The 18,860-nt window shown below is 46.9% G+C and overlaps 1 protein-coding gene across 14 annotated transcripts in view; it reads left to right on the top strand.

The window, feature by feature from the left end:
• Positions 1-18,860, top strand: part of osbpl3b (oxysterol binding protein-like 3b) — a 200,419-nt gene that overhangs the window by 152,465 nt on the left and 29,094 nt on the right. For all 14 annotated transcript variants that reach the window (XM_038797231.1, XM_038797224.1, XM_038797228.1 and 11 more), the window contains 2 exons: positions 4,165-4,309; positions 8,865-9,009. In XM_038797231.1, the coding sequence (XP_038653159.1) occupies positions 4,165-4,309; positions 8,865-9,009 (290 nt within the window). The remainder of the gene's footprint in view (positions 1-4,164; positions 4,310-8,864; positions 9,010-18,860) is intronic.

The following is an 18,860-nucleotide window of genomic DNA, read 5'->3' as shown; positions in this document are numbered from 1 at the left end:
AGACACCTTCCCATCCCCGACCCACACCCCAAAAGCACCCTATCCCTTACCCCCTGCAGGGGCAGCAAAGGGAACCCCTCCACCTGTCGCCTAGCAAACTCCTTGACCTGAAGGTACCTGAACATATTCCCCGGGGCGAGTTCAAACTTCTCCTCCAGTTCACCAAGGCTCGCGAACCTCCCGTCAATAAACAGGTCTCCCAACTTCCTAATGCCCGCCCTGTGCCATCCCAGGAACCTGCCATCCACTTCCCCCCTGTGTCGCCTCCACTGCCCCCAAATTTTGAGGGTAGCCGCCACCACCGGGCTCATAGTGTACCTCGTTGGAGGGAGCGGCAGCGGCGCTGTTACCAGTGCCTTCAGGCTCGTGCCTCCACAGGACGCCATCTCCATCCGTTTCCATGCTGCCCCCTCCCCATCCATTACCCACTTGCGTACCATCGAGACGTTAGCCGCCCAATAGTACCCAGAGAGGTTGGGCAGCGCCAGCCCCCCTCTATCCCTGCCCCGCTCCAAAAAGACCCTCCTTACCCTCAGAGTCCCGTGCGCCCAAACAAATCCCAGAGTGCTGCTGTTCACCCTCCTAAAAAAAGGCCCTCGGAACGTAAAAGGGGGAGGCACTGAAACAAAAACCAAAACCTCGGGAGCACCGTCATTTTAACGGACTGTACTCTACCCGCCAACGACAACGGCAGCATGTCCCACCTTTTAAATTCCTCCTTCATCTGCTCCACCAACCTAGTAAAATTGAGCTTGTGCAGAGTCCCCCAGCTCCTAGCCACCTGAACCCCCAAGTACCTAAAACTCCTCACTGCCCTCTTTAGCGGGAGCCTACCAATCCCCTCCTCCTGATCTCTCGGGTGTAAGACAAACAGCTCACTCTTGCCCAGGTTCAATTTATATCCCGAGAAACTCCCGAACTCAGCAAGAATCTCCATCACCTCTGGCATTCCCCCCACCGGGTCTGCTACATACAACAGCAAGTCGTCCGCATACAGCGACACTCGGTGCTCCTCCCCACCTCACACCAAACCCCTCCACCTCCTCGACTCCCTGAGAGCCATGGAAAGAGGCTCAATTGCCAGCGCAAAAAGCAAGGGAGACGGGGCACCCCTGCCTCGTCCCACGGTGGAGCCTGAAGTACTCAGACGTCCTCCCATTTGTCGCTACACTCGCCATCGGGGCCTCGTACAGCAACCTCACCCATTTAACAAACCCCACCCCAAACCCGAACCTCTCCAACACCTCCCACAAGTACCCCCACTCAACCCTGTCAAAGGCCTTCTCCGCATCCAATACCACCACAATCTCCGCCTCTCCTTCTGCTGCCGGCATCATTATCACATTTAGCAGCCTTCGCTCGTTAGTGTTCAGCTGCCTCCCCTTCACAAAACCCGTCTGATCTTCATGTATCACCCCCGGCACACAGTCCTCTATTCAAGTGGCCAAGATCTTCGCCAGCAACTTGGCGTCTACATTCAGCAGTGAGATTGGCCTGTATGAACCGCACTGCAAGGGGTCCTTATCACGCTTCAGGGTGATTAGTGCCCGAGACATCGTCGTGGGCAGAACACCCCCCTCCCATGCCTCGTTGAAGGTCCTGACCAACAGGGGGCCCAGCAGGTCCGCATATTTCTTATAAAATTCAACCGGGAACCCATCCGGTCCCGGCGCCTTCCCTGACTGCATGTGGTCAATCCCACTGACCAGCTCCTCCAATTCGATCGGCGCCCCCAGTCCCTCCACCTGCTCCTCCTGCACCCTTGGAAATCGGAGCCTGTCCAAAAAACTCTCCATTCCCCCTCCCACCGCCGGCGGCTCCGACCGGTACAGTTCCCTATAGAAGTCCCTAAAGACCTCATTGACCTCTGCCCACTGCCGCACCACATTCCCACCCCATCCTTCTCTCCACCAATCTCTCTAGCCGCATCCCGCTTACGCAGCTGGTGCGACAGCATCCTGCTCGCCTTCTCTCCATACTCATAGACCGCTCCCTGCGCCTTCCTCCCCTATGTCTCCGCCTTTCTGGTGGTCAATAAATCAAACTTGGCCTGCAAGCTACGCCGTTCCCCCAGCAATCCCTCCTCCGGGGCCTCTGCGTACCTCCTATCCACACTCAACAGCTCCTCCACCAGTCTCTCCCTCTCCCCCCTCTCCCTATGGGCTCAGATGGAGATCAGCTCCCCCCTAATCACTGCCTTCAGAGCCTCCCACACCATCCCCACCTGGACCTCCCCAGTATCATTGATCTCGAGGTACCTCTCGATACATTCCCGGATCCTCCTACACACCTCCTCATCGGCCAACAACCCCACGTCCAGACGCCAAAGCGGGCGCTGGTCCCGCACCTCCCCCATCTCCAGATCCACCCAATGTGGAGCATGGTCCGAAATCGCGATAGCCGAATATTCGGCCTCCTCCACCCTCTGGACCAGTCCCCTGCTCAAAACAAAGAAATCAATGCGGGAATAAACCCTGTGCACATGGGAGAAAAAAGATTACTCCCGAGCCCTCAGCCACCCGAACCTCCAGGGATCCACTCCTCCCATCTGGTCCATAAACCCCCTCAACAGCTTGGCCGCCGCTGGCCTCCTGCCTGTCCTTGAACTAGAACGATCCAATAGGGGATCCAGCACCGTATTGAAGTCTCCCCCCCCCCCCCCCCCCCCCCCCCCCCCCAATGATCAAGCCCCCCACCTCTAGGCCAGGAATGCGACCCAACATACGCCTCATGTTCTCAAACCAGAGAAAAGCCCGCGCTTTCACACTGCCCCACCCCACCAATGCAGCTCCCAAACCGCAGTCCCAACCCAACCACCAACTCCATACAAACAAAGACCCAGATCAACCACAAACCCCAGTACGCCCCTTAGAACACAGAACCATAACCCACATCATCCGAAAGCGAGAGAAAAAACAAAAACTAACAGAATAACCCGCTACAGCATAAACAATGATACATGAATAGAAAAACTCCCACAGCCCCCAATCTCTAGTTCGAGTCCAGCCTTTCAGCCTGCACAAAGGCCCACGCTTCCTCCGGGGACTCAAAGTAGTGATGCCGGTCCTTGTAGGTGACCCGCAGGCGGCAACATGCCGAACCTCACCTGCTTTCCATGGAGCACCGCCTTCGTCCGGTTAAACCCGGCTCTCCGCTTGGCCACCTCCGCACTCCAGTCCTGGTGGATACGCACTACCGAATTCTCCCACTTACTACTCCTCACCTTCTTGGCCCATCGGAGAACACACTCCCGGTCACTGAACCGATGGAACCGCACCAGCACCGCCCGCGGGGGTTCATTTGCCTTAGGCCGCCTGGCCAGTACTCTATGGGCCCCCTCCAGCTCCAGGGGCAGATGGAAGGATCCTGCCCCCACCAGCGAGTTCAACATCACGGCCACATAGGCCGGCAGGTCCGACCCCTCCAGCCCCTCCTCGAGGCCCAGGATCCGCAGGTTCTTTCTCCGTGACTGAAACTCCATCTCCTTGAACCGATCTTGCCACTTTTTATGAAGTGCCTCGTGTATCTCCACCTTCCCCATGATGGCCGAAACCACCTCCTCGCGCTCAGAGGCCTGCTGCTGCAACTCAAGTATCACTGCACCCTGGGTTGTCTGGGTCTCCAGCAGTTTACTCGTCGTCACCTTCAGGGATTCCAACAACTCCCCTTTCAGCTCCGTGAAATAGCGCAGAAGCGCCGCCTGCTGCTCCTCAGCCCACTGCCTCCACTCTTCAGGGGCTCCACCGGCCGCCATTTTGTCCACCCTCCCCCGCTTTTCCAGGGGAGCTGCTGCCGTTTTGCTCCTCGCCCCACTTCGAGTCCGGACCATAAATCCCGGGGGGTTTTGCTCCAGACCCCTTTATCCACCGGGAATCGTCAAATCAGCGCCGTTTGGGGCCCTTAAAAGAGCCCACAAGTCCTTTTAAAGCGGGAGCTGCCGAACGTGTGGCTTAGCTCCGCATAGCCGCAACCGGAAGTCCCTTATTTGCAATAAGTTGCAGTTGTTTGCACTCTTCTGTCAATTCTCAACATGTAATAGCACTTATCATAAAATGGATTCACTGCATTTATGTAAGCTCTCATAACATAAATCTGCTAACTATATTTCTGTACACCTGTGAATAAAAATAAATCTGTTAACTGAACAGTACCTTTGCACCTCAGGTACCAAGACCATTATGAGTGGAATAAAGTAACCTCATGTGTACACAATATTTTGAGTGGACAGCGATGGATAGAACATTATGGAGAGATTCTCATAAAGAATAAAAATAGCAGCATATGCCATTGCAAGTTGACATTTGTGAAGGTAAGAAAGATCAATTTTTCTATTTTGAATAAAGATAAACTAACATTTCCTGAAAACAGTCTTGCATTTCCATAGATCTTGCTTGCAATATTTAAAGAAAATCATGCAGTATCAGATATGAGTAAACTGTGAATGTCAACCAAGAGCATTTACTGGGTCAAACCTGTATCTAGTTTATACTAACCACATCAGATGACATTGACCTACTTTTGCAAAGCAGCTACTTTTGTAGCTTGAGATGAATTTTAAAATTGTGCAACTTTTCATGAGGGATATAAATGTAGAAAGTGAGAGCTCTTCCTTATTAAATAATCTTTTAAGTAAATTAGAAATTTTGGACAACCCTGGCAAATCGTATAACTAGGCCTGTAGATAGGGCTTTAAACTAAATAGTGGAAGGGCGGTGGGTGGGGGGGCTATTCAGTTGTATGGAGAATTAGAAAATCAAAGTTAAAGGAGAGGGTAGAAGTGCAGGTTAATGATGAGGACTTCCAACTACTTAAAGGAGTCACGGGCTCAGGAGAGGTTAGTAAAGTTCCCAGACCATGTAATAGAACAGAGAGTATAGAAGGTGGCAGGAATCTAACCTCAGACAGAACAAAAAAGGTGACAAGTATGAGAAGGGAGGTGGTCAATTCAGGACTGAGGGTGTTGTATCTAAATGCGCGCAGTGTACGGAACAAGGTAAATTAGTTTGTTGCGCACATTGAAATTGACGGGTATAATGTTGTGGGCATCACAGAGACGTGGCTCCAAGGGGATTAAGGCTGTGATCTAAATATCCAAAGATATGTGTCCTATCGAAAGGACAGGCAGATGGAACGGGGTTGCATTGTTAATAAGGAATGAAGTTAAATTGATAGCAAGAAATTATCTAGAATCAGAAGGCATAGAATCGTCATAGGTAGAGTTGAGGAATCGCAAAGGTAAAAAGGCCCTGGTGGGAGTTCTGTACAGGCCCCCTAGCAGTTGTCAGGATGTGAGGCTGAAAATACATCAGGAGACAGAAAAGGCATTTAAGAAAGGCAATATTACAATAATAACGGGGGACTTCAATATGCAGGTAGACTAGGAAAATCAGGTTTGTAGTGGATTCCAAGAAAAGGAACTTGTGGAATGTATAAGAGATTTTTTTTTTGGAGCAGCTTGTGGCAGAGCCGACTAGAGAACAGCAATTTTCGATTTGCTGATATGTAATGAGGCAGCCTTGATTAGAGAACGTGGTGAAGGAACCCTTAGGGAGCAGTGACCACAATATGATAGAACTTACCCTGCTGTTTGAGAGGGAGAAGCTGGAATCAGATGTAACAGTATTACAATTAAATAAGGGTAACTACAAAGACATGAGGGAGAAGCTGGCCAGAGTTGATTAGAAAGGGAGCCTAGCAGGGAAAACAGTGGAACAGCAATGGCAGGCGCTTTGGGGGATTAATCGAGAGGCACAACAGAAATTCATCCCAAGGAGGAGGAAAAATGCAAAGGGGAGGTCAAGACATCCATGGCTGATGACAGAAGTCGAGGGCAGCGTAAAAGCAAAAGAAAAAGCATAGAAAGTGACGAGGATTAGTGGGAAGCCAGAGCATTGCAAAGCCTTTAAATGCGAGTAGAGGATAACTAAAAAAGCAATAAGGGGGAGAAGATGAAATGAGTGTAAGCCAACTAGTAATATCAAAGAAGATGAAAAGAGTTTCTTTCAATATATAAAATGTAAGAGAGAGGCAAAAATAGACATTGGACCACTGGAAAATGAGGCTAGAGAAGTAATAATAGGAAACAAAAAAATGGCAGAGTAACTGAATAGTTAGTTTGCATCAATCTTCACGGTGGAAGACACCAGTAGGATGCTGGAGCTCCAGAAGAATCAGTCGGCACAGGTGAGTGTAGTGACCATCACTAAGGAGAAGGGTGTGGGGAAACTGAAAGATCTGAAGGTGGATAAATCATCTGGACCAGATGGACTACACCCCAGGTTCTGAAGGAGATAGCTGAGGAGATTCTGGAGGCATTGGTGGTAATCTTTCAGGCATCACTGGGGGCAGGGAGGGGTCCCAGAGGACTGGAAAGTAGCTAATGTAACACCCCTGTTTGAGAAGGGAGGGAGGCAGAAGACGGGAAATTATAGGCCAGTTAACCTGACTTCGGTCATTTGCAAGAATTTCGAGTCCATTATTTAAGATGAAATTGTGGAGTACTTGGAAGTGTATGATAAAATAGGACTGAGTCAGCACAGCTTTGTCAAAGGGAGGTCCTGTCTGACAAATCTGTTAAAGTTCTTTGAGGAGGTAACAGGTAGTTAGACAAAGGAGAACCAGTGGAAGTGATTTATTTAGATTTCCAGAAGGCTTTTGACAAGGTGCTGCATAGGAGACTGTTGAATAAGTTAAGAGCCCATCGTATTAAGGGTATGATTTTGGCATGGATAGAGGATTGGCTGATTGGCAGAAGGCAGAGAGTGGGGATAAAGGGGTCTTTTTCAGGCTGGCAGCCGGCGACTAATGGTGTGCCTCAGGGGTCTGTGCTGGGACCACAGCTTTTCACAATATATATTAATGATCTGGAAGAAGGAGCTTAAGGTACTATTGCTAATTTTGCAGATGATACAAAGATCTGTAGAGGGACAGGTAGTATTGAGAAAGCGGAGGGCTGCAAAGGACTTGGACAGGCTAGGCGAGTGGGTATAGAAGTGGCAGATGGAATGAAATGTGGAAAAGTGAAGTTATGCTCTTTGGAAGGAGGAATGGAGGCATAGACTGTTTTCTAAATGGGGAAATGCTTAGGAAATCAGAAGCACAAAGGGACTTAGGAATGCTTGTTCAAAATTCTAATAAGGTTGATGTGCAGGTTCAGTCGGCAGTGAGGAAGGCAAATGCAATGCTGGCATTTATGTCCCAGAGGGCTGGAATACAAGAGCAGGGATGTACTTCTGAGGCTGTATAAGGCTCTGGTCTGACCCCATTTTGAGTATTGTGAGTAGTTTTGGGCCCCATAACTAAGGAAGGATGGGCTGGCCTTGGTAAGGGTCCAGAGAAGTTTCACAAGAATGATCCCTGGAATGAAGAGCAAGTCTTATGAGGAATGGTTGAGGACTCTGGGTCTGTACTCGTTGGAGTTTAGAAGGATGAGGGGGGATCTTATTGAAACTTATAGGATACCGCAAGGCCTGAATAGTGGCTGTGGAGAGGATGTTTTTACTAGTAGGAAAAACTAGAAGCAGAGGACACCATCTCAGACTAACGGAACGATCCTTTAAAACCGAGATGAGGAGGAATTTCTTCAGCCAGAGGGTGGTGAGTCTGTGGAACTCTGCCCACAGAAGGCTGTGGAGGCCAAATCACTGAGTGTTCAGAGATAGATAGGTTCTTGATTAATATGGGGATCAGGGATTATGGGGAAAAGGCAGGAGAATGGGGATGAGAAAAATATCAGCCATGATTGAATGGCAGAGCAGACTCGATGGGCCGAGTGATCTAATTCTGCTCCTATGTCTTCTGGTCATATGGAGAAGAAAAATCACGTGGCTATCTTAAGACCATAAGACATAGGAGTGGAAGTAAGGCCATTCGGCCCATCGAGTCCACTCCGCCATTCAATCATGGCTGATGGGCATTTCAACTCCACCTCCCAGCATTCTCCCCATAGCCCTTAATTCCTCGCGACATCAAGAATTTATCTATCTCTGCCTTGAAGCCATTTAGCGTCCCGGCCTCCACTGCACTCTGCGGCAATGAATTCCACAGGCCCACCACTCTCTGGCTGAAGAAATGTCTCCGCATTTCTGTTTTGAATTTACCCCTGTCTTGAACCCTCAATAACGCTATGCTGTGTGCAGAGAGGTCTTGTCAGATGACTTCCTTGCCTCCACTCACTCGTCAAGGGTTGAACAGAATGACCAGCTTAAATTTTAAATCCCTGTCAGCAGCAAGCTTAATCATTCTTTTTCCAGTTAAAAAAAATAGCTGGGCTAATCTTCCTTGTACAGAAGCATTGAATCTGAAATAATGTGGTGCCTGCCCACACATGAATCCACCTATATTTCCTGAGACTGCCAAGAAAATTCAAGGTGTTTGTCGGCTACTTCATACAGGAGAATGACAGTTGATTCTAGACATTGGAGTATTAAACTTGCTTTTTGTAAGATGATAAAGTGTAGATTGCCCAGACAGAGTGGCAGAAAATGTAATTTGCAGCAATTAACTAGAAAGACTTGAGAAGTTTGACTTTCAAATTAACAAAACTTGTTAAAACAACCTTAATGGATTGTCACAGTAATTCACATGTGATCTGCTATTTTGAATGAATTTAGCTTTATTATTTGCTGAGATACATGTGGGATAAATCAGAGTTGATGCTGCACGGGCATTTTAAGTCTGAGATTAATTTAAGAGCAGTTCAATTTACTTTACAAACCAGTGCTAACATGTAAATTAATGTCAATTTTCTAATTTGTGAAAGATTAATTTTTACCAGTTACTGCTACATTTAATATTTGAATGCTTCTTAATAGACGCTCACAATTGTGTGAAAGGACTTGCATGCAATTTCCTTCATATTTTAGGCAAAATATTGGAATTCAAATATTAATGAGGTGGAAGGGACAATAATGGACCAAAATGGAAAAGTAGTAAATCGATTGTTTGGGAGATGGAATGAAGGTATATATTCTGGACCACCCCCAACAGCAACCTGCATCTGGAGAGCGAGTAAGTGACTTTTATTAGGCAACTTTTAATATTGAACATTCTTGAGTTGTTTTATTAAAGCTGTTTAGTGTTTTTTTTTTACAAAGCCATGTTTTTTGAAGAAAGGTAACTTTGAGAGAAAGGACTTTTAACTTTTTGAAGATTTTATTCAGAAGAGCAGACTTCATTGTGTCCTTGAGTTTTCGAAAATAACTTAGTCAGGAAACAAATTTACAAATTTACATTTGTACTTGTAGGATATAGCTTTCAGTAAGTTTCATTTTGTATTTCTGTATTTGAAAGAGTTAATGACTTCAATTTGGTTTAGGTGTATGCATGGCAATGAAAGTTTATGATGTGAAAACAAACAGGGGTTAAAGGAAAATTAGGCTGTTGCTTAGCAACGAGGGGGCCACCTAAGTCAGAAAGAAAGAACCTTTTAGTTATAAGCTAGAGCCAGTAGAAGCTGGACAGGACATAGGAGCTGGAGGAAGCAGGCAGTCGGAGGGAGTTATTTTCAAGAAGGCTGTTAAATTAAAGGAACAAAGAGCAAGTAGTTAAACAAGGTCCTGTTCAGAAGAATTCAAGTAAGAAGCAGAGAAAGTGCTCTGACTTAAAGAGACAGCTACAAGAACCAGGCTTATAGTCAGCTAAGTGAGAAGCCAAACATCCAATGTAAATCAAAAGTGTGGTGACGTCTTCAATCAGCCTGTGAGGCAGTAGTGCTCTGTTGGCATGGCTGGGTACCTGAGTGATTGTGTGGAAGTTTGAATGCATATGGCAGTCCCAAGCAGAGGAATACCAAAAGGAGAGGTTGAAATCCTGGATGCGGATTCTTGGTGAATGTGTATCCCTCTAGCCTAGCATATGGAAACACTCAGTTGGAAGTCTGAGTTCTAGTGATACTAGTTGGCTCACAGTGTGATGTGGTGTGAGGGGAAATCCACAGAAGTTGTATTGGGTGGCAACTGCCACTTAGCTTCAGAGTGTGGTGTGTCTGACCATACGTTTACTGATTGGACTGTGTACTTACTGAGAACATTAGAGCATAAGATCTGTTTTGTAACTTGACTTATCCTTAAAATCAGTGTATATCTGTAACGGTGTAGCTTGGGTGATGGAGTAACGTACTATAGCTAAATAAATAAAAATTCCAATCAATGTAACGGGGGATCCGCTCTAAAATGTGACTATACTGTAGCAACATCAACTAGGATTGTAACACTAGAGAATAGTACCTGTAAGTTCCCCAAGTTATCTGCTTTGCACCCCGATTCTTCAATAGAAGGTCCTTCCCAAGTATGTTTATATTTTCATGACTTTACACTAGGATACTCACACATGAGTTAATCATTGTGTCATATTCAGTGCAAGCATGAGGATATTGGATATTACAGACTTTCAGATACTACTTTGTGAACTTGGTCACAAAACCTGTTAAGATGGCTGCACCCTAACATGTGACTATGGACATTTAAACTGTGGGCAGTATTTGATTTTTGTGGCCAATAGAGTATTTCAAGTTACCTGTGAAGTTTAAATATCTCATTGTTTAAGTATGAACCTTTGAGGAATATGGGATCTCTAGACTGTTGGTCTCCGAATGCCATATTGAACAAAGGAGAATATTTGAGCTCAAGTTGGGGCAGAGATGCGAGTGAAAAATTATTGTTGACTGCTATTGTGTTGTGGACCCCAGAAGTGCTAAGCCCACAGTTATGTGATTAAACCTCACCTTCAGGATTTCCAGTATAAAACAGCCTAAACTAAGCAAAGCCGGCATCTAAAACAACACAAGAGAAACATCGAAGATAGCTGAATCATCAAAGCTGAAAGTCCTCTGATGCAGCCGAAGTACTTTACTGGTACCAGCTTCCAAGAGCATAGGAGAGCCAATCTCCTAGCTATTCATCTACAACAGACTTTGCAACTTCATGAGAATCCTAAGTGCCAACTTAGACAACATCAGGTGTACATTGACAGTTACTGTGTTATCTTCCGTTTCATTGTTAGGCTTTAACTTAATCTGTATCTAATCTTTGCGCATGTGATAGTGAGTGTGAAAAGTGATTGAGTGGAATGCATGCTCCAAAATTGCTTGTGCGCCCATTGGGATAACAATCTGTCCTACTGACTGTCTGCAGGTCAAGGAAAGTCCACAATAGGATTGGATTTGATTTGTTTATTGTCACGTGTACCGAGGTACAGTGAAAAGTATTTTTCTGTGAGCAGCTCAACAGAGCATTAAGTACATGGGAAGAAAAGTGAATAGAATGAGTATAAGTTAAGTAAAAAGTGGATCTGTTGGGGAAAGATCGCAGATAGTCGCCTCGCTCCGGGGCCATCTTCTGCACTGATTTCTGGAGATGGTGGGTAACGACTATGCCCAACATTGGGATGTGAAAGACCTTCAAGGGCGGGGAGTGGCTGCAGAAAAAGGGAAGAGCAGGACCATGCCAGCTCTAAAGGGCAATACAGGACCCCCTACGAGCCGGTGATGATGACTCCGGTCTACAGAGTGCGACATAGATAAGGGAGATTGCTCAGGCATCCAATAAATCTTTATTTTCTCCATTCACCAGCTAAAAAGGATGATTCCTCAGGGGATGCACCATCATGACATTCACCTGCACCCACCACCAATGCAGAGAAATTCACCTTGGTGGGTGAACATTCTTGAGTAGGTCTGGGGTCACAGCCTCAAAGAACAATCAAAGGTGGGTGGTAAAAGTGACATTTGAGGCCTCTAAAACAGAAACCAAGTCCCTGCTCAATCCTATGCAGATGACCAGCCCCTGGACTCAGCCGAAAGGAATATGTTGGGCATATGCAGGGGTACATCAAGCAGAGATGCCAAAGATCATGCGCACACTGGACCAAAGGCTGAAGATTCTGTCTGATGTGTCTCCAGCATGCATGCCCTTGGCTGCCTCCATGGAAAGGGTGGTGGCCACCTTGGAGACCCAGGTCCAGCAGAATACACAGTGGCTGCTGAATATTCACTCAAAACCTGCACCCCCATCACTCTAGCCAGGAGCACAATGCAGAAGTGCTAGGTGACAGCGGGACAGGGCACCTTTACCTTCCTCCCGGTGCCCCTTGTCAAGGGAGGTGCCATCGGAAACCCCAGGGTCTTCATCCCATGACACCCCAAGCATGCCCTGCTGCTCCACCTCCCCTCTGCCAATAATCCCATTTAACTCCAGCAAGTCAGCCTGAGAAGGATGAACCTGTGCCCAAGCAGGAGACCCTTAGCAGGCCAGAGCATCTAGGCCTCAGACCACTAGTCAACAGGGCATTTTATTACTAAGCACTCATGAATGACGTGGCCCTATTTAATCACCATTTTTTTGTGTGTCTCCATCCACTGTGCAAGGTATAAAGATCTTACAATGTGTGTGAGACATACTTGGCCATCACTGTTGAACATGAGATCTTGGTGTGTCTCTGGCCGCCCAGCAGGTACTGATGACCTAATTAAGATCCCTCTAAGAAACTTTCTGAGCGGCCTCTGCAGTTGCTGTCTCTTGCTGCTCCGGCCATTGCTGTTCCTGGCTCTCCGCCCTGGTGTCTGGTCTTCAGTTGCACCATGTTGAGCAAACCCAATGTTGCCTTCGGCGTTCATCATAGATGCCTGAGGTGCTCTGTGAAGACACTGCAGTGACCCATGTAATCATCTCATTGTTTAAAATTTTCCCTCCTTTTCTGATCAACTCGGCCAATAGGAAAGCCTATACCTAGCATTGGTCTACCCCTGGCACTGCACCCTCACTTGGACAGAAGTGAGACACATTCGGAAGAAGCCGTCATTGCTTTCATGGCTACAACACCGCCTAGTTATCTGCTATTATCATCTACCTGTACACCTCGAAGTTCCAACCTGACACACTGAAGCCATTCCCCACCTGGCCACTTGGAGCTTCACTTGGCTCTCCCACTCTCGCTGGCCCTGCCTCGGTCAGGGGGAGATTAACCTTCAGCTCAATCTTCACTACTCTTCCACACCTTGCTGAAATGATGCCGCAATGAGACCCACGAATAACGGGAGAATGCTGCTGCTGTATTTGAACAGAGAAATGAGAATGAAACTTAGCGTAGTTCTACATCCAGTGAGCTAACGATTATTTGGGTGCCCCTAACTAAGCACAGCAGTAACTCCTGCTTTGGGTCCTGGCTCCAACTGCGGGACTGTGTTGTGACATTGCAAGTTAAACAATGGTGCACGTCTCTTTAGCAACAATGTTCTATCACATTCAACTGTTCCCTTGCCACTCACCAAGTTCCCCATCTTCCTTCGCCAGCAACACATTATCCTTCATCTCCCAACCATTTAACTTGTATCGCTCGCTCCCCATTACCCTGGACCATCCAAAACTTCAGGGGTTTTTTTCTGCTCTCCCCTCTAAGGCCTTAACCATCCAAATACAGATGCCCATTCTGAACCTGACCCCTCCCATCCTCTAGGCCAGTGTTTTTCAAACTTTGTTTCCGGGGACTCATTTTTACCAACCAGCCAATCTTCAGGACCCACGCATGACCCACCATTTTCTCTTGCCTTTAATGCGAGATGTGAGCCTGCATCGTCCTCATGATCTCACTCCAATCAGGTTCACAGGAGGAGAGGACTATGCATATATTGGGTGCAGGATTTCAGCCGGTTCTTTTGCTGTCTTCATCTTTGTGAGGTGAGGACTGAAAATCCAACCTCGCACATGTAAGTCGTTGTGAAGGAAAAAAGCAACAAAATGCTTGTTTTACTCAGCTCCGGATAGCCCTCAAAGATGGTACTCCGGAATGCTGACAGTTTCATTGACTTGTGCCGTGTTTTTAAGGTGCTGTCAAAGCTGAGGTGCAGAAGTTCAGTCAGCTTCATTTGGAGCCAGGCTTGCCAGTCCATTGACGGTGTTAGCAGGAGAGGTTCTCAAAGAAATCACTCAACGCCCAGGGCTACTGGTCCTTGCATGAAACAGTTTATTTTGCTGACATCTGTTAAAGTCCCAGACCATCTCTCCACCGAAGAAAGAAAACATCAATTTTTCTATTTTTCAAAGCAGCTACACAGTCCATTTCGACCGGACTTTGTCCAATAATACTGATTATAGATTACATACATTAGTTATATATCCAATTAGATTTGACATTACATAAAGTGGGTTGGTGTCTTACCAGCCCCTAACTTCATGAAACTAACTGTTTATGTCTCCTCCTTGCACCTGAAGACCTTGAGCTGGTGAGGATACTTAATGTCCTTTGTCCTGTGGAGCTGTTATCACTGCTGGTGATACTCCCTAGAAATTCCCATGTATGTTTCACATTCAATGCCTTGATATCAATCACTCCTGTCTCCCTGACTAACTCTGCTGTCTGTAATTAAATGATGTTATTTGTACCAGTTTTCAAGTAACCCAGCTAATGATTGTTCAGAAATGTGGCTAGGTCAGCTAAACCATTTTGTGTCTTTTAGTATTGCTAGCTCATCTAACAGCCATTTTGTGTCCTTTCCGATATTAGTAATTCTTAGGTTATAAAATCACAGGCATTGTTTATACACTATCTATTCCCACAAATTGCCTCTTCTGCAGGCATCTAAGCCAATGGGGTACCTTTTGTCTAAAAACCTTCTTTCTAAATCTGACTTCAACAGACAGTTTCCTTACTAATGCTGTTTTCTTCGGTGTTGTAGCAGTGTGGGGAAAATATAATAATTTTGGCTTTGCACTCACAATTGCCAAACTTTCAATGGCTTTTGGAAAGCTGCGATTTCTTCACAATGCCGAAAGCAATCATCATCCTTCCCTTGCAATTTGAGGTTCGGTTCATTTAGAACTGAAAAGATGTCTGCAAGGTAAGACATAGTTAGCATCCAAGTTTCATCAAGTTTCATCAGCAAACCAATCAGCCAGAGAGGACAACTTCTCGAGGAGGAAAGCGAGGATTTCGTACCTCAGTTCATAAACTCTGAGCAGCTACCCTGTTGACTGATCATTACGGTAACTCTTCAAGCGAATGAAGTCCACCGTCATTGGGATTGACTGGTCACTGTTTCGATTCAATGCTTTAATGTAGTCTAAAAGGTCAGCAAAAAACTTAGTCACCCTTTAGTACACAGAGGGCGACGATGTGATAATTTTCCATGGCTTTCATTATATCCCTTGCCAAATGTTCTGTTCTATCCATGATTAAACCATGAGGAATATATACTCTCTCCAGATCATTGTAATGTTTATGGATACAAAACAGATCGAGGTCATAGCCTTGTTCATCATCGGTGATCACCACGCAGTCAGCCGCTGCTATGCCGCAATCGCATTTTGACCCTGGGTTCAGGTTCTAGGACTCTTGGGCCGCATGCGCAATGATGAGTGGACACGCATTTTCAAAGCTGCTCGCAGCTGTCATTATTAAAAGCCGGCTGCTGCGGCTTTTGCAAAATGAATTCCCGAGATTAGGAACGCCAAATGGCTGGCTCTGCGACCCTCCCGACACCCGCCCACGACCCACCCACAGGTCATGACCCCCCACTTTGAAAATGCCTGTTCTAGGCCACTGGTCGCCTGACATTTATGATACCCACCATGAAACCCAACAGCATTTAACCATGGCCCTGCTGTGGCACTCCCCTGGATCCTACTCCTACTCCTCCCTGTTACCACCACCAGTACTCTAATCATAACCATCAGGATCCACACCTTTAGATGCTTCTCTCTGCCACCATCACTACTCATGATGTGGAGATGCCGGCGTTGGACTGGGGTGAGCACAGTAAGAAGTCTTACAACATCAGGTTAAAGTCCAACATGTTTGTTTCAAACACTAGCTTTCGGAGCACTGCTCCTTCCTCGGGTGAATGAAGAGGTATGGTCCAGAAACATATATAGACAAATTCAAAGATGCCATCAAAGACAGCATCACTACTCAGACAGATGCTACCCCAACTAGAAACATGACCAACACCTGCTTGAGTGGGTCAACCTGTCTCCCCTACCCCTGCCGGGTGGTCCAACCTCTCCCTCCCCGGGCAGGAAGTCTGATAAGTCAAGAAGACTGTCCTTTCTGACTTCAAGTTAGTCATTGCTCTCTCTCGCCCTTGCTGCACCTCCAGAGACAGAATCTGTGACTGAAGGAGCAGCAAGGGCAGAGGAGAGGGAACCTGTGATTGAAGAAGCTGGAGCACTTATTCTGGCCATTCTGACCATGGAGGAAACTTTGAGCTGCAATGAATGATTTGTGACATCTTCTGTACACCACCGAGTAGAAACAAATAATGAAAGAGCAGGAGGGTGTCTCTGCCGGTAGCTAGGCCGGAGTAGGCTCCGCGCAGCTGTCCCTCAGTCTCAGGCCAGGCCGGACCCGACTGCCATCCATGTCCGCAGCACGAACCACACCTAGGGAACTGGAACATCACTTCTACTGATGCTGAGTTTGAGCGAGGCCAGTGAGTGCTGTGTCAGTGTGTCCCAGCAGGAAGGAGGGAGAGAGGTTAAGCAGCAAAAAGTGAATGGGTTTATCCCCTCTCCTCATGCCCACCCCCTTGCCCATCTCCAACTCTCCAACTAAGAAACCATGTGAGGTATGGCATGCGGATGGTCTTCCTTTTCTTCCCCAGAACAGTCGTCAAAATGTATAAAACCTGCAAATATTGAATCCTTCCCCCAAATTTGAATTTACCGTCATCGTGTATATGTGGTGCGATATACAGAATGTGCTAATGAGGCAGTCATTGAAATGTGTTATTGGCTGCATAGTGCTGTAAATAACTAATGAGAGATTTTCCTGTCAAATTAACAATGATGCACAATGCTGTTAAAATTGTTTGATAGTTACAGTGGGATCACCCATAGGGCGCACACAAACTGACACTGCATTATATAGTTGCTGCTCTTAAGATTAATGACCCATACTACGTATATATCAGATGATATTTATAACCAGATGCCAACAATGAGATTAATCATTTTACCAGGACCTTCCTGTGATTGGTAAATCGTGAAAAGAAGGGAGAAAATAGGGTGAGGTTCGAAGGGTGGCGAGGGTATAAGGGCCTCAGAAACAGGAGAAGCACTGTGGCCAATGGTTTCTTTGCCGAACCCTGAGTAACCATGCTACACTCTAAATGCCTTTTACACATTTTAGAACTCGGTTTGAAAATTGAAATTTGTACTTGCTACATAGTCTACTATGGGGCAGCAGGGTAGCATGGTGGTTAGCATAAATGCTTCACAGCTCCAGGGTCCCAGGTTCGATTCCCGGCTGGGGCACTGTCTGTGTGGAGTCTGCACGTCCTCCCCTTGTGTGCGTGGGTTTCCTCCGGGTGCTCCGGTTTCCTCCCACAGTCCAAAGATGTGCGGGTTAGGTGGATTGGCCATGCTAAATTGCCCGTAGTGTCCTAATAAAAGTAAGGTTAAGGGGGGGGTTGTTGGGTTATAGGTATAGGGTGGATACGTGGGTTTGAGTAGGGTGATCATGGCTCGGCACAACATTGAGGGCCGAAGGGCCTGTTCTGTGCTGTACTGTTCTATGTTCTACTCTTAATTTAAAGTTGCATATTTCAGATCAATTGATTCAATGTTTTTTAAACAATGAATTCATATTTTTCTGAGTCGCATTCTTTAATTTGAATGACTGAATGTTTCAAATTTTTAGTTAACATTTATGGTAAATTATCCTGCATGAGAGATTATTGTGCAAAATTAAAGTGCATGGGATTATGGGAACATACCGTGCAGAAGGAGGCCATTCGGCCCATCGAGTCTGCACCAACCCACTTAAGCCTTCACTTCCACCCTATCCCCGTAACCCAATAACCCCTCCTAACCTTTTTGGTCACTAAGGACAATTTATCATGGCCAATCCACCTAACTGCACGTCTTTGGACTGTGGGAGGAAACCGGAGCACCCGGAGGAAACCCACGCAGACACTGGGAGAACGTGCAGACTCCACACAGACAGTGACCCAGCAGGGAATTGAACCTGGGACCCTGGCGCTGTGCAACCACCGTGCTATCCACTTGTGCTACCATGCTGCATGATCTGGACAGGTTGGGCGAATGGGCAAATCAATGGTAGATGCAGTGTAATTTGGCTAAGTGAGAGGTTTTTCACTTTGGAAGCAAAAACTGGAAGGCAGATTACTACCTGAATGGTTGTAAATTGTGAGAGAGGAGTGTGCAATGGGACCTGGGTGACCTTGTGCACCAGTCGCTGTAGGTCAGCATGCAGGTGCAGCAGGCGGCAAAGAAGGCTAATGATCTGTCCATTTGGAGTTTGCACATTCTCCCCATGTCTGCGTGGGTTTCACCCCCACAACCCAAAGATGTGCTGGTCAGGTGGATCGGCCACGCTAAATTGCCCCTTAATTGGAAAAGAAAAATAATTGGCTACTCTAAATTTATAACAAAAAAGGTGAATGCTATGTTGGCCTTCACTGCGAGAGGTTGAGAGTGGAGAAGCAGGGAAGTGTTCCTGCAATTATACAGGGCCTTGGTGAGGCCACACCTGGAGTATTGTGTGCAGTTTTGGTCTCCTCTGAGGAAGGATGTTCTTGCTCTCGAGGGAGTGCAGTGAAGGTTTACTAGACTGATTCCAGGGATGGCGGGACTGTCATATGAGGAGAGATTGACTAGGTTGGGATTGTTCTCGCGAGAGTTCAGAAGAATGAGGGGGGATCTCACGGAGACTTATACAATTTTAACGGGACTAGACAGGGTAGATGCAGGGAAGATGTTACCAACTGGGGCTGGTTTAGCACAGTGGGCTTGTAATGCAGACCAAGGCCAGCAGCGGGGGTTCAATTCCCGTACCAGCCTCCCCGATCAGGCACCGGAATGTGGCGCCTAGGGGCTTTTCACAGTAACTTCATTGAAGCCTACTTG

The sequence above is a fragment of the Scyliorhinus canicula genome, chromosome 5 (assembly GCF_902713615.1).
Source record: "Scyliorhinus canicula chromosome 5, sScyCan1.1, whole genome shotgun sequence".
Taxonomy (NCBI): Eukaryota; Metazoa; Chordata; class Chondrichthyes; order Carcharhiniformes; family Scyliorhinidae; genus Scyliorhinus; species Scyliorhinus canicula.
The sequence above is the reverse complement of the archived record's forward strand: the minus strand, read 5'-3'. Positions and strand labels throughout refer to the sequence as shown.